At 36.9% G+C, this 14,551-nt stretch overlaps 1 protein-coding gene across 1 annotated transcript in view; it reads right to left on the reverse strand.

The window, feature by feature from the left end:
- The window catches only part of LOC150096137 (ribosomal protein S6 kinase 2 beta-like), a 335,208-nt gene that overhangs the window by 163,370 nt on the left and 157,287 nt on the right, over positions 1-14,551 (reverse strand). Inside the window, exon 8 of the mRNA XM_090409619.1 lies at positions 8,980-9,157. Coding sequence (XP_090265745.1) covers positions 8,980-9,157 — 178 coding nt within the window. The remainder of the gene's footprint in view (positions 1-8,979; positions 9,158-14,551) is intronic.

Here is a 14,551-nt window from a genome sequence, read left to right on the forward strand (position 1 = left end):
CTATAACGACTCCTAAATAGCACATTCGTTTTCCTCCATCTAATCCTGTGTGAAGGAGTGTCCAAAGCGTGGTCTGCCAGTCCCGACTTGCCATAGTAATAGTAGCGAATGCATCTTTCATGTTCTCCCAGGCAGATGTTCACTGATCTTCCTGTTTGCCCATAATAGGCCAAGTCACAGTCACACGGAACTTCATACACTCCTGGGTGTGCTAAAGGGTGAAGTTTATCCTTAGGCAAGCGGATCAGAGTTGCCAGCTTGACATGAGGTTTGAAAGTGGTGCGAAGGCCATGTTTCAACAATACTTTGGCTATCTTTTCCGATGTACCTCTGATATAGGGAATAGAAATGGTGATGTTGTATTCTTGTGTATTAGGGAAGGGCAGAGTAATGGACCTATGTAGTATTTTATCTATTTTGTAGGGATTGTAACCGTTGGCTAAGAACGTATGGCGCAGGTATTGGAGTTCAGTGGTCAGAGCTGTATCGTTAGAACAAATGGCTCTGGCTCTGTGTGTAAGTGTTTTTAAAATGCCGTACTGTTGGACTGGATGATGATGTGATTGTTTATGTAGGTATCTTCCTGCGTGTAGGCTTTCTGTAAATAGAAAAAGATAATGATCCATCTGAAAGGCAGGTGACTAATGTGTCAAGAAATGGTAAACAGTTATTTGATTCTTTTTCTACTATGAAGTGAATTTTGGGGTGTTGGCTGTTTAGGTAGGTGACAAAAGCATCCGAAGTGTCTTGTCCATGGGACCAGATGGCAAACACATCATCTACATAGCGTAACCACACTTGTGGCTTGTATATAGCTGTGGTAAGTACTTTGTTTTCAAAGTGTTCCATGTAAAAATTTGCTAACGGAGGAGAGAGGGGGGGAACTCATAGCAGTACCATTAATCTGTTTGTAGAAGTCCCCCCCATGTAAAGTAACCTGCATTCATGGTAAATTGAAATAATTCAAAAATATCTGGGGGAAATTTAGACTCGATTAAATCAAGAGTGTCTATAAGTGGTACATTGGTAAATAAGGAAGTGACATCGAAACTAAACATTATGTCTGAATCTTTTAGGATTAGATTTTTAACCAGTGTTTTGAAATGGATTGAATTTTTAACAAAAGTAGAGGAGTTGCCAGTAAGGGAGGCAAGCGACTTGGCTAAATGCCGGGCCAGTTTATATGTGGGACTATCTATGCTATCAACTATGGGGCGTAGGGGAATATTAGTTTTGTGGATTTTTGGTAATCTATAAATACGGGGTGGTTTAACATGAATTGGTTTTATTTTCCTGATGATTTCTTTGGGCCATGATGTCACTTTTTTCAGTAATTTTCGGACTTTTTTCTTTTGAGACATCGTAGGGTCACGATGTATAATTTGATATGTGGAACTGTCACATGAAATCTTGCATTTTTCTGTTATACTCTTCTTTATTCATGATAACTGTTGCATTTCCTTTATCGGCTTTTGTAATAATAATATTTTTATTATTATATAACTTTTTTATTTGCTTACGTGGCATATTGCTTTTTGGAGGCTTAGCCTTGTTTATAATACTTGCTATATCTAGTTGCACGTTATTGGCTATTGCTGGCGGAAGATTGTGGCTACCCCGTTCTACTTTCATCATAATTTCTAGTTTAGGAATTTGTTTAGGCGTGATGAGTTATGTCCTAGACTGAGAGCGTTCTTGGCTTCTTCAGCGAGTGTTTCCGACGATAGGTTTACGACCACATGGTCTCATCGAAGTTGCGGTCGGGACTTCGTATGTTGGCGCTGTTGTAGGAGTTCATATTTCTACTTTCTTTTTTTTTTTTTTTTTCGTTAGAGGGCGCCAAAAAATAGGACTTTAGATCTTTTGTCTTTTGCAATTATATTGTTTCACTCACTCACTGTCGCATTTACAAGTGTGTTGTGCTCTGATGATGCTGAGTTGAAAATCAGCGAAATATAAGCGTTAAAAAAACATCTTTGTTGATAAAAGTGGTTAATACAGTGAAAAATAAGTCATGAATAACCATCAACACCTAAGCTTATCTGTTAGATTCATCATCATTATAGATCATATTATGAAAGAAAGTGGCATCAAGCATGATGATTAGAATTGGAGATGTCAAACTTAGCACTTTGCTTTATGAAGATGATGATGTACTCCTAAACACATCTAGTTCAAGTCTCCAGGATTCACTAACTAAATTGAACAACAGCTGCATTAAATTTGGCATGAAAATCAGCAATAAAAAGACCAAAACTAAGAAAATAGGTAGGAGCATAGAAAACTTCAGCTGTATTCTGAATGGAGATCATACAGAACAAGTAAAATGTTTCAGCTATTTACACTTCCGAATCAAAAAATTAAAATAATCAAAGAAAATGTGTTGAATGATTTGCAATTCTAATTTATTGCATAGAAAATAATCATTACAAAATATGAATTAGCACAATTTAAATCTACTTTGTAATTATATAAACATGTAAGCATAAAAATGTAATATAAATTATAAGAAAACTGTTATTTGAAAACATTCACAAAATTAGAATAACTTTTAATGTAGTTCAAAATATTCAGTAAAAAGGAAACGACATGATAATTAGTACTTTGCTGCATCCCCCTTAGCTTTTATGACCATTCGTAAATAGTTGGGCCTATTATTTACTAGCAATTCATTCTTTATTGAAACATGCCCATATGGCCTGTAGATTAGAAAGAAGTTCATATTTGTCTCCTGGGGCAACGTTTTGAAGATATTTCTTCATAATTATCCACAGATTCTCAATGGGGGTTTAAATTTGATAAGTTTGCCAGCCAAAGAATTGCATTGATTTGCCTTTCTTTGAGCCATCTAGTAGCAGTCTTGGAAGTGTGACAAGAAGCTGAATCTTGCTGAAAAAGGAAATCGCCATCACATAAATCTTACAATGCTGGTTACATAAAGTGATCAAGAATTTCTTGGTCCACTTTGGAATTGACTCTTTTGTACACAATATACAGCCTACCTGGATCCTCTGCAGTCAACATAAACTCATATCATGACAAAGATTGCAAATTTCGTCAAATGTTTCATGCATTCTTTATCAAATGCTTCTTGCTTAAGATACCAAACACATATTTCTTTATGACCATGGGACACAAAACATACTTTCATCACTAAAAAGTATCTTTTTCCAGTGCTCTTGACCCCACAACAGTCTTTGCTTACACCATCTTACTCTAGCTGCCTTTTGCTTGTAAGTCATAAGCCATGTTCAGCAAATGATTAACTGAAATCCATGTGCAATTGATTCCTCACACGAGTCAGTCCTGCAGCTACTGAAATATATGCTTTTTCTATGCTCTCCTCAAAACCAACTGGAAAACTTTGGAATATTTTGAACCATGTTAAAAATTATTCCTATTTTGTGAATGTTGTCAAATAAGTTTTTTTTATAATTTATATTACAATTTTATGTGTTTACATGGTTATATAATCTACAAAGTATGTAGATTTAAATTATGCTAATTCATATTTGGTAATAATTATTTTCTATGCAATAAATTAGAATTGCAAATCATTCAATCCATTTTCTTTGATTATTCTAATTTTTTGATTCAGAGGTGTAGGCACAGTTTTTAGTGAAGATGGCAGGTTAAATCTGGAAATGGACAACAGAATAAGCAAAGCTGGTATGGTGGGTGGTAGCTAGATGAATAAATTTATATGAAATAAGAAAGAAATTAGCCAAAACACCAAACTAGCAATATACAAGACAATGTTTAAACCAGTTTTAAGTTGTAGATTCAAGAATTGGGTTAGAAATAAAGCACTTGATCAAAGACTAGAGACCACAGATATGAGGGTTCAGAGAAAAATTAGGGTATTGACCCAATGGTGTCAATGGCAGAATCATATTAAAAATAAAGACACTAGAAAGGAACTTGACATTATCAGCATTGAAGAATGTGTTAGCAGAGCTAATCTAAAGTGGAATGGCCATTTAAATGGCAAAGAAAGGTTAGCAAAAGAGGTGTTTGATGCCAAGAAAGAGACCCAGAGGAAGACCAGTCTAGGTGGATTGATTCGGTTAGAAGGGTCTTAGAAGCATGAAATGTTAGATATGACAATATTGTAGTGCTCACAAGTAATAGATTGATTTGGAGGAAAACTGTTATGTAATACAGTTATATACAATATATATAACTGTATTACATAACATATAATACAGTTATATATATTGTAATGAGTTGGTAATATAAGTTGGTAATGATAAATAAAAAGGCACCATACAAACTGTGACAAGCTAGAAAAGCATGGACATGTTCTAAACATGAACATTCAAATGAAATGTTGATCCTTACAACAAAATAGAGCAGGAACAAGTAGATTCCATTCTGTCTGATGAGTGGCAAGTCATGGGGGAAAGAAAGCTATTTGTACGAATTTCAATTAATGCATCATTCAAAAACTTCAAATGAGAAATATTCTGCTTTCCTTTTCATAATTAGCATAAAAATACATAATTTCTCTATGAGATATCTGTATGACAATTTTGTCTATTCTGTGATGCAATTGTCAATATCTTAGATTTTTGCAAGTTAATTCCTTACCATTGGCAATACTTCGATAAAGGAAGAAAAGAGAAAGCAGAGAAGCAGGTTTGGTGTGTTTGCAGTTGCACAGTAAAGGGATGCTAGGCAGCTAATGCTCTTGTATTAACAGGTGCAACAGAAAGTGGAGGAATGATGGTTGCCAATTCACTGGTGCAGTTACCATGAAAGTACCTCTGGAACACACATGGTGCTGACACACTGCATCTGTGAGATAGAAGCTGAAGTGAATTTGTAAGCGAGGAATCATCTATAAGCCAAATTGCTTGTCCCTGGACAATGTCAAGGATATTAAGGAAAACATGTGACTGTTCTAAGCATGGGCAAATTTGGGATTTGTATGTAGTTAAGGGCTGGCTGGGTTTATAATAGCATCTTGAAAAAGAATGCCTAGTTTTTTGGATGCTGAGGAGGCTATGTTTATGCCAGGAGAGATTGGAGGTAAATGTTAGTCCAAGCAGGGAGATCTAGTCTTGTCTGATGATTTGCATATTACTTAGAATGACGATGAGTGAGCTGAGATCTCTTTTGCAAGAGAAAGACAAAACTGTTTCTGTGGCATTGAACATAACAAGATTGTCCTCATCCCATTGAAGGATAGTGATGTAGATCCATGTTTAAGGCACTACGCGTAGATGATCTTGTAGCCTGGAAAGTCAGAGAAAGTAATAGTGCTCTCCACTCATTTGTCAAATGAGTGGAGAGCACTATTATCTGCAAATAGCTGTGGAGAGGACTAGTGTGAATAGGTCATTATGTACAAGAGCAAGAGAGCAGGTGATAGGACAAAGTACCTCAAAGCCCTGGTGGTAAATCTGAGAGAGAGAGATCTAACATGACTCACAGAGAATGACCAAAGAAAAAACTGGCTACCCAACTACAGAGGTGGTAGGAAGACCAAAGGATGGCAATTTGTTTAGCAGGCCTCAATGCCACACACACACACACACACACACACACAGTCAAAAGCTTTGGAAATGTCAAAGGTGACAGCACAAGTTTTTCCAAACCTTTCCATGACACATGCCCAAGGTGGGTGATGTAAGCTACGATGTCAGCTGTGGTTCTTGAATGGCAGAATCTGTACTGGTGATTGCTGATTACTTGGTGGGCCTCCAATTAGTGGAAGTGTTAGCTATTGATAACTTTCTCTATTACTTTGGAAAGGAGCAAGGTGATGGCAATTGGTCAGTAGTTTGATGGTAGACTACCATTGCCCTTTTTTGAGAATATGATGGTATGAGATTGCTTCCATGCATTGAGATAAGTATCAGCTATGTATAATAGACTGTAGAGACTATGCAGGATGGTGTTAGCTCTGGAGCAATGCCATCATGACCAAAAGACATTTTAGTGTTGAAGTTATTTAGTAGTTTTCTCATCGTCTTTTTGTCGAAGAACTACAGGAGACATATACGCTTGGATTCCGGTATGGTAGGAAGTGATTTCCCTTGGTCATCTATGCAGGAATTTGAGGAAAACAGAGATGCTAAGAGGTCAGTTTTATCTCTGGGTGAAGTAACAGTGGCGCCATCAGGATGATGGAGAGAGAGAGAATGGAGTGGAAGGTGCAAGCAAGCAGAAGTTGCATCCAAAAGCCTTCGCAAGGTACCAGAAGACACAGCTTTCATTTTGACAGAAGTTTTCTGTTGTTGGCTTTTATGAAATCAGATTTGTATCTGCTGATGACTGATTTAAATATATGTTGCATGCTTTGGTATAGGCAGAGTATGAAGCTAAGGTTCTGGATGCTAGCCACATGTGGTAAGCTGAATTTTTTTCTTAGACTGTTTTTATACACTTTAGGTTGAACCAGGGCTTGGAAAGTAGATGAGGATTATGGATTAAATGGGGATGCCAGTGAAAATTTCTGTACTTATCTGCAGCAGTTGTTAGGGTCAGATGAGTGGAAGCATTAGTCAGACAAAGATGAGGAGGAGGAGTAGAAATTCCTGAGGCCATCCCAAATGGCTCCTTTGTAGTGCCATAGGATGGGAGATCAGGAGTGGTTGGAAAAAGGGCATTTTGTAAAAGGAAACTTGTACAAGATCGAGGTCTGAGTTGCCAAGAAAAGAGGCGATAGCTACAACTGGTCAAAAAGAGATTGAGTACTTGGAGAGTGAAGAGAGTTATCAGGAATTCGAGTAGGAAGATGTACGATTTATGTTAGATCATTACTTATAGCAAAGAGTTCTGCTTATTATTCAGCTTGGTTGGTGCTGTTGGAACATGGGAACCAGCTGAAATTGTGAACATTGAGGTCACTCAGGAAGATGACCTCACTATTTAGATAGACGGATTGCAGATGGTTAAGTTTCATGGAAGGGAATATAAAGAGGTCTGAGTGGTGTTTAGAGACTGGTAAATGCAACAAACGAATATTACCAAATGTGTCAAGGAAACCTTGAGACAAAGAAGGCCAAAAGCAGGGGATTATAAATTAGCCATTGTCCGGCAGGTTATGTCAGATTTCACAAAGGCATAGTGTAAAAATAATAATTTAAAATTATGAATATTGTTAGCACTTGTAATGCCCACTATTGATGTTATTTTGTCAAAATGAAATGTAAATCATTTAAAAAATTTATGTACTTACTGAATTTGGATAGTTGTGTTACTTTCAGAAATTTTATTGCAGTTTAAAATTATTAAGTGTTGTGTTTTATAAAAACATTCTCATTACGCTAACAGAGGCAACATGTCAACCATTACACATAACTTCTCGCTTACAATTTTCATGTAGTGCGCATGCTTGCTGAGGAGTTTGATGCGTGATTGACAGCCAATGGATAGAGTGTTCAGTATCAAAGTGACAAGAGAAAAATAAGAGAGAGTTAATTGAAGTTTAAGAACGCAGACTGGAGGAATTTTGTTCTTATGAAGTTTATTTACTTTTATGTGACAGTTGGAAGAAAATTTAATAGAATTTTCGAAAAGGAATAGAAAAACAATGAGTCTAAACTGGAGAAGTTGAGGCTGTCAACAAGTAATTAGTAAATAAAAGAAGATATTGCAGTCTATGTTCTAAAGGAATGTTCGAGGAAACGCTGATTAGCAAGTTTCATCCGTCTTAAGGATGCCAGATATATTTTTTTTATTTCTACTGGGAAGGGCGATGGAGTTACCTCAACTTAGATATGTTGTTTTTGAAGTAGTAGAAAAACTTTTTTCCTCCGATACAAAAATTAGTAAATTATGTGTCAAATTGAACTGCAATAGGTAAGAATATTTAAATGTCAGTGAGACAGGAGAAATAATATTGTGTGCTATATAAGGGAGAAAACAAGGATCCTACGGAAAAGAAGAAGAAAATTTTATATTTTCAGAAAAAGGCTATGAACATTTTTGTTGTTGTGAAAAGGTGTTTAGTCTGGTAGATGTGATCAAGTATATATTAAATAATCCAGTAATAGAGTCAGAAAATGGGTGATTTTGATAATTTTGGATAAGGAAATCTCTAAAGCGTAGATTTATTTTAGAAGGGCTTGGATCCAGTATTTTGTAGTTATGTTATTTTATCTGAAACATAGATATTGTTTTAATTTTATTAAAATTGCATATTTTTTGTATTTGGTCTTGATTCAGCACTTTTTTTGGATTCTAAAAGAAAATTTAAAAGACATTGCATCAATTGGAATTGAACCCTTATGTAAATAATAAAGACTCTGAATATAAAAATATCTTAATAGAGATAATCTCATAACAAATGGCAATTAATAATTTTCTTCTCTAAACAATAATTGCCACTCTCGTGGCAAAAAGAATCATGAAGTATGTAATTTGGTCACTGGAGATAGATAGTAGATATAGCTGCAATTCGGGTTTTTACCAGGAATAAAATGTCTGGTCTGGAAGACTGCAAGTGAACATCATTTATGTTTTTGTTAATACCAGAAATTAGATTAAAATATGTTCAAGTCAATTTTCAGTAAGCATTACATTTGTAATTTACTCAATTGTGAATTTTGTTAATTTTTTTTTTTTTAAATTTCATATGATGATACAATGGCCATGAGCCCCTTTTACGGGGACGTATGGCACCATCTCAATCTCTCCTATTTTATCTGGGCTCAGGGCCAGCAGAGCTGACAAATCAGGCCCATCCCTTAAGTATTACTGACTGTAATCTGTATGTTCATGGGGCCAGTTTGACTGTTCTGGCAGATGAAAAGCCAGAGTTTCTGGATGAAAAAACCCTCTTCCTCCGTATGCGACTGATTAACTCGCCTTTCGTCGAAAGAGACCAGATAAAGGTTCCTCACATCATGGATGGGATTTCCGACTAGAGGGTTCATCTATACTGCATAAGCTACAGAGGCTCAATTTTCTTAATTATGATTTAATTAGCAAAATCAGAAAATTAAATGCATATATTTGCCATAAACTTACCATAAGAACTCCAAATGACCACCAGTCTGCAGCTGTAGTATGTCCTTTACGATTTATTACTTCTGGAGCCATATACTCTACAGTACCACAAAACGAGTATGCTTTCTGATCACTTAAAGCTTCTTTACTAAGGCCAAAGTCTGTTAAGCTTATGTGTCCATCTGCATCAAGTAATATACTAATACAAAATAAAACATTATGAAAAATAACCCTTAAGTAGCCAGATCAAAATACACGACAATATAAAGCTTAATTTTTAAACTTTAAGACAAGATAGCATATCCATTAAGTAGCTATGTTAAAATTACTGCATATGTCCACAGCTTATGTTTTGAGAAATACAGAATACAGAAAGAACTTATAAAGCAGTATATATGTTAGGACCAAAGTCTGAAATCTGGTCAGTCAGTTCACAAAATGGCCAATTATTTCTTTCTATTTACAGAGAGTGCACATAACTTTCTCTCTGTAGCCTCCATTTTCTTCTTCAGGTGTCACTCTGCAGATCGTATGAATAGGCTTCTCACACGATTCACAAGAATGGGCAGATGTACATTCCTCTGTGCATACTATATACAATATTTTCATGTCTTTGTTAAATGTTTCTTGGTTAATATTTATAGACCCTGTCTTCTTTTTGTCAAATGTTTTGTTGTCATCATTGTCAATGTTCGGGACATTTATGCTACTTTCCATTTCTTGTTATGCTCTCTCCAAATCATCATTTGTTACATCCCCTGTTGTCCATGATGTCTTCTGGTAGACATGAAGTGCTCAGACCTACTTTAGCTTTACAGTCAAACAAGACCTCATAAGGTAATTGCTGTATAACTGTGGTACGAGTGATTTTTCATAAAGTAAATAAATTTATGTCCTTGAGCCCAATGTCTTGATTTATTTGTCTGCAAGCGTGTAATAATCACATTCTGAATGTCTTGATTAGCTCCTTCTATGGAACCTTGGCTTTGGCTATTTCTTGGTTCACCATGAACCATCTTTAGTTCAGGCCACATATTAAGTTCATTTATTACTTTATTAACTCTCTTCATTGTCCAAATGCAACACACTTGGGGCTTCAATAATAGTGAAAATATCCAGCAGGTTGTATGCAACTTCTTCTGTCTTTTGTTTTGTAGAAACATAATTTTTTTCAAGTGATCCTGATACTTAAGTAAGAACTTGTATTCTCCATGAGCATTACTTTGCATATCAATAAGATTGAGTTGACATCACAAGTTAAATGCCTTAAGAACCATAAGCTTAGAACCAAACCTTTGTGAGGAATGGACATTTTGGTCTGACACTGTTTGCAAAACCACAAACTTTGGTTACATTTTTATACTTACTGTGCAATTCATTTTTCATCCATGTAGCCCATCCCCCATGTCCTAAGTTAATGCAAGTGTTGTGGAGAATGTCAAAGACTGCTCGGTCTGTCCCCTTGACTTCTGAATTGGGTAGCCAGATTTCTGACTGGCCACTCACTTCGAGTGATGTGGATGGCTCCCTATCAGAATCGGCAACACGAAGGCGGATTTGGAATGAGCAGTGGCAGCATTTCCGTTAGATGTGCCACTATCGATACATGGCCTCACAAACTTTGGCTGTGCATGAAGGCAAAAGGGGACATTCTGAACATCGAGTGCTGCTATATGCATGTTATACATATGGTTTGTATGTGCTGAAAGCTGTAAATGATTTACTGACAGATTAAAGGTTTATGTGCTATTCAAATAGTAACAGTATTCATGGCTGGACTAGGTATCCTTGGAGGAAAGACTGAAGATATGTGGAAAGTATTAATAGGAGAGATGAGAGTTTGAGTGTGCAAGAAGTGTAGCATGCTTATGGATTACAAGATACAGAATGTGAGCAGTAGTGGACAAAGGATGTGGCTATAGGAGTAAGTGGAGTACAACTCCAATTCACAGTACAACTGAGTGTAAAGAGTTGAGAATGGTAACAGTAAGACAGGAGGTGAAAATAACAGCAAGTTAGCAATAATGAGTTGTAATGTAGTGTGCATAGACAGCAGCAAGTTAGTGGCTGTGAGTGGTAAGATGGCAGAAGCGTAAGGTACTGAAAATGTAATATAAAGATTTCCTTGTAAATCTAACTGATAAGCTTAGGCGTTGATGGTTATTCATGACTATTTTTCACGGTATTAACAACACCACAAACACTTTTATCCACAAGGATGTTTTATTAATGCTAATATTTCGCTGGTTTTTAACTCAGCATCATCAGAGCACAACACACATGTAAACGCGACAGTGAGTGGGTGAAACAATAAAATTGCGAAAGACAAAAGATCTAAAGTCCTATTTTTGGCGCCCTCTAACGGAAAAAAAAAAAAAAAAAAAAAAAAAAAAATGGCAGCAGTTATCCAGGAGTTTTTCTTAGGATAACCGTCTCCCAAATTTTTGGCAAATTAATGCAACCATATTTGTTAAGGTTGGGAGAATTCTTCAAAGCCATTGCTGACTCAAAAAATAATCTTTCAGATCTATAACAACTCCTAAATAGCACATTCGTTTTCCTCCATCTAATCCTGTGTGAAGGAGTGTCCAAAGCGTGGTCTGCCAGTCCCGACTTGCCATAGTAATAGTAGCGAATGTATCTTTCATGTTCTTCCAGGCGGATGTTCACTGATCTTCCTGTTTGCCCATAATAGGCCAAGTCACAGTCACATGGAGCTTCATACACTCCTGGGTGTACTAAAGGGTGAAGTTTATCCTTTGGCGAGCGGATCAGAGTTGCCAGCTTGACATGAGGCTTGAAGGTGGTGCGAAGGCCATGTTTCAACAATACTTTGGCTATCTTTTCCGATGTACCTCTGATATAGGGAATGGAAATGGTCATGTTGTATTCTTGTGTATTGGGGGGGGGCAGAGTAATGGGCCTATGTAGTATTTTTTCTATTTTGTAGGGATTGTAGCCGTTGGCTAAGAACGTATGGCGCAGGTACTGGAGTTCAGTGGTCAGAGCTGTATCGTTAGAACAAATGGCTCTGGCTCTGTGTGTAAGTGTTTTTAAAATGCCGTACTGTTGGACTGGGTGATGATGTGATTGTTTATGTAGGTATCTTCCTGTGTGTGTAGGCTTCCTGTAAATAGAAAAGGATAGTGATCCATCTGAAAGGCGGGTGACTAATGTGTCAAGAAATGGTAGACAGTTATTTGATTCTTTTTCCACTGTGAAGTGAATTTTGGGGTGTTGGCTGTTTAGGTAGGTGACAAAAGCGTCCAAAGTGTCTTGTCCATGGGGCCAGATGGCAAACACATCGTCTACGTAGCGCAACCAGACTTGTGGCTTGTACGTAGCTGTGGTAAGTACTTGGTTTTCAAAGTGTTCCATGTAAAAATTTGCTAATGGGGGGGAGAGGGGGGAACCCATTGCAGTACCATTAATCTGTTTGTAGAATTTCCCACCCCATGTAAAGTAACCTGCATTCATAGTAAATTGAAATAATTCAAAAATGTCTGGGGGAAATTTAGACTTGATTAAATCAAGAGTGTCTATAAGTGGTACATTGGTAAATAGGGAGGTGACATCGAAACTAACCATTATGTCTGAATTTTTTAGGATTAGATTTTTAACCAGTGTTTTGAAATGGATTGAATTTTTAACAAAAGTAGAGGAGTTGCCAGTAAGTGGGGCAAGAGACTTAGCTAAATGCCGGGCCAGTTTATATGTGGGACTATCTATGCTATCAACTATGGGGCGTAGGGGAACATTAGTTTTGTGGATTTTTGGTAATCCATAAATACGGGGTGTTTTAACATGAATTGGTTTTATTTTCCTGATGATTTCTTTGGGCCATGATGTCACTTTTTTTAGTAATTTTCGGACTTTTTTCTTTTGCGACATTGTAGGGTCTCGATGTATACTTTGATAGGTGGAACTGTCACATATAAGATCTTGCATTTTTTTGTTATATTCTTCTTTATTCATGATAACTGTTGCATTGCCTTTATCGGCTTTTGTAATAATAATATTTTTATTATTATATAACTTTTTTAGGGCAGTTATTTGCTTATGTGGTATATTACTTTTTGGCGGCTTAGCTTTGTTTATAATATTTGCTATGTCTAGTCGCACGTTATTGGCCATTGCTGGCGGAAGATCGTGAATACCCCGTTCTACTTTCATCATAATTTCGAGTTTGGGAATTCGTTTGGGCGCGATGGCAAAGTTATGTCCTAGACTGAGAGCGTTCTTGGCTTCTTCAGTGAGTGTTTCCGACGATAGGTTTACGACCACGTGGTCTCGTTGAAGTTGCGGTCGGGACTTCGTATGTTGGCGCTGTTGTAGTAGTTCAAATTTCTTTAGGTGCTTGCTTTTAACTTTTGTGAATTCTTTTTTTGCTGCAACTTCGGAGATCTGCTGTAGGACAGTCCATATTTCAGGATTTAATAAGTTTATTAGTTCTTGTTGTAGGGCTGTGATAGAGCTGTTTAGCTTACTAAGCTCTATGCGAGTAGCGGCGATTTGTTCTCGAAGAAGCGCTAAACTCGCCCGTCGATAAATACGATGTGCCTTTGCCGATTGCAACTTTTCTTTGAATTTCAGAAACGATGGAATAATGTCGTTGTCGCGGCATCGTTTAAGGAAGGCTAACCGGTTCAATTTTCTGGACAATTTCAGTTTTAACTTACCGAACCGTCGCGCTTTGTAGACAATATCTTCTCCGTGTAGAATCATTAATCTAACTGATAAGCTTAGGCGTTGATGGTTATTCATGACTATTTTTCACGGTATTAACAACACCACAAACACTTTTATCCACAAGGATGTTTTATTAATGCTAATATTTCGCTGGTTTTTAACTCAGCATCATTAGAGCACAACACACATGTAAACGCGACAGTGAGTGGGTGAAACAATAAAATTGCGAAAGACAAAAGATCTAAAGTCCTATTTTTGGCGCCCTCTAACGAAAAAAAAAAAAAAAAAAAAAAAAAAAAAAATGGCAGCAGTTATCCAGGAGTTTTTCTTAGGATAACCGTCTCCCAAATTTTTGGCAAATTAATGCAACCATATTTGTTAAGGTTGGGAGAATTCTTCAAAGCCATTGCTGACTCAAAAAATAATCTTTCAGATCTATAACAACTCCTAAATAGCACATTCGTTTTCCTCCATCTAATCCTGTGTGAAGGAGTGTCCAAAGCGTGGTCTGCCAGTCCCGACTTGCCATAGTAATAGTAGCGAATGTATCTTTCATGTTCTTCCAGGCGGATGTTCACTGATCTTCCTGTTTGCCCATAATAGGCCAAGTCACAGTCACATGGAGCTTCATACACTCCTGGGTGTACTAAAGGGTGAAGTTTATCCTTTGGCGAGCGGATCAGAGTTGCCAGCTTGACATGAGGCTTGAACATGAGGCTCATGTTAAAACACCCCGTATTTATGGATTACCAAAAATCCACAAAACTAATGTTCCCCTACGCCCCATAGTTGATAGCATAGATAGTCCCACATATAAACTGGCCCGGCATTTAGCTAAGTCTCTTGCCCCACTCACTGGCAACTCCTCTACTTTTGTTAAAAATTCAATCCATTTCAAAACACT

Source organism: Typopeltis vanoorti, chromosome 19, assembly GCF_054136105.1.
Source record: "Typopeltis vanoorti isolate ZY-2024b chromosome 19, IOZ_Tvanoo_1.0, whole genome shotgun sequence".
Classification (NCBI taxonomy): Eukaryota; Metazoa; Arthropoda; class Arachnida; order Uropygi; family Thelyphonidae; genus Typopeltis; species Typopeltis vanoorti.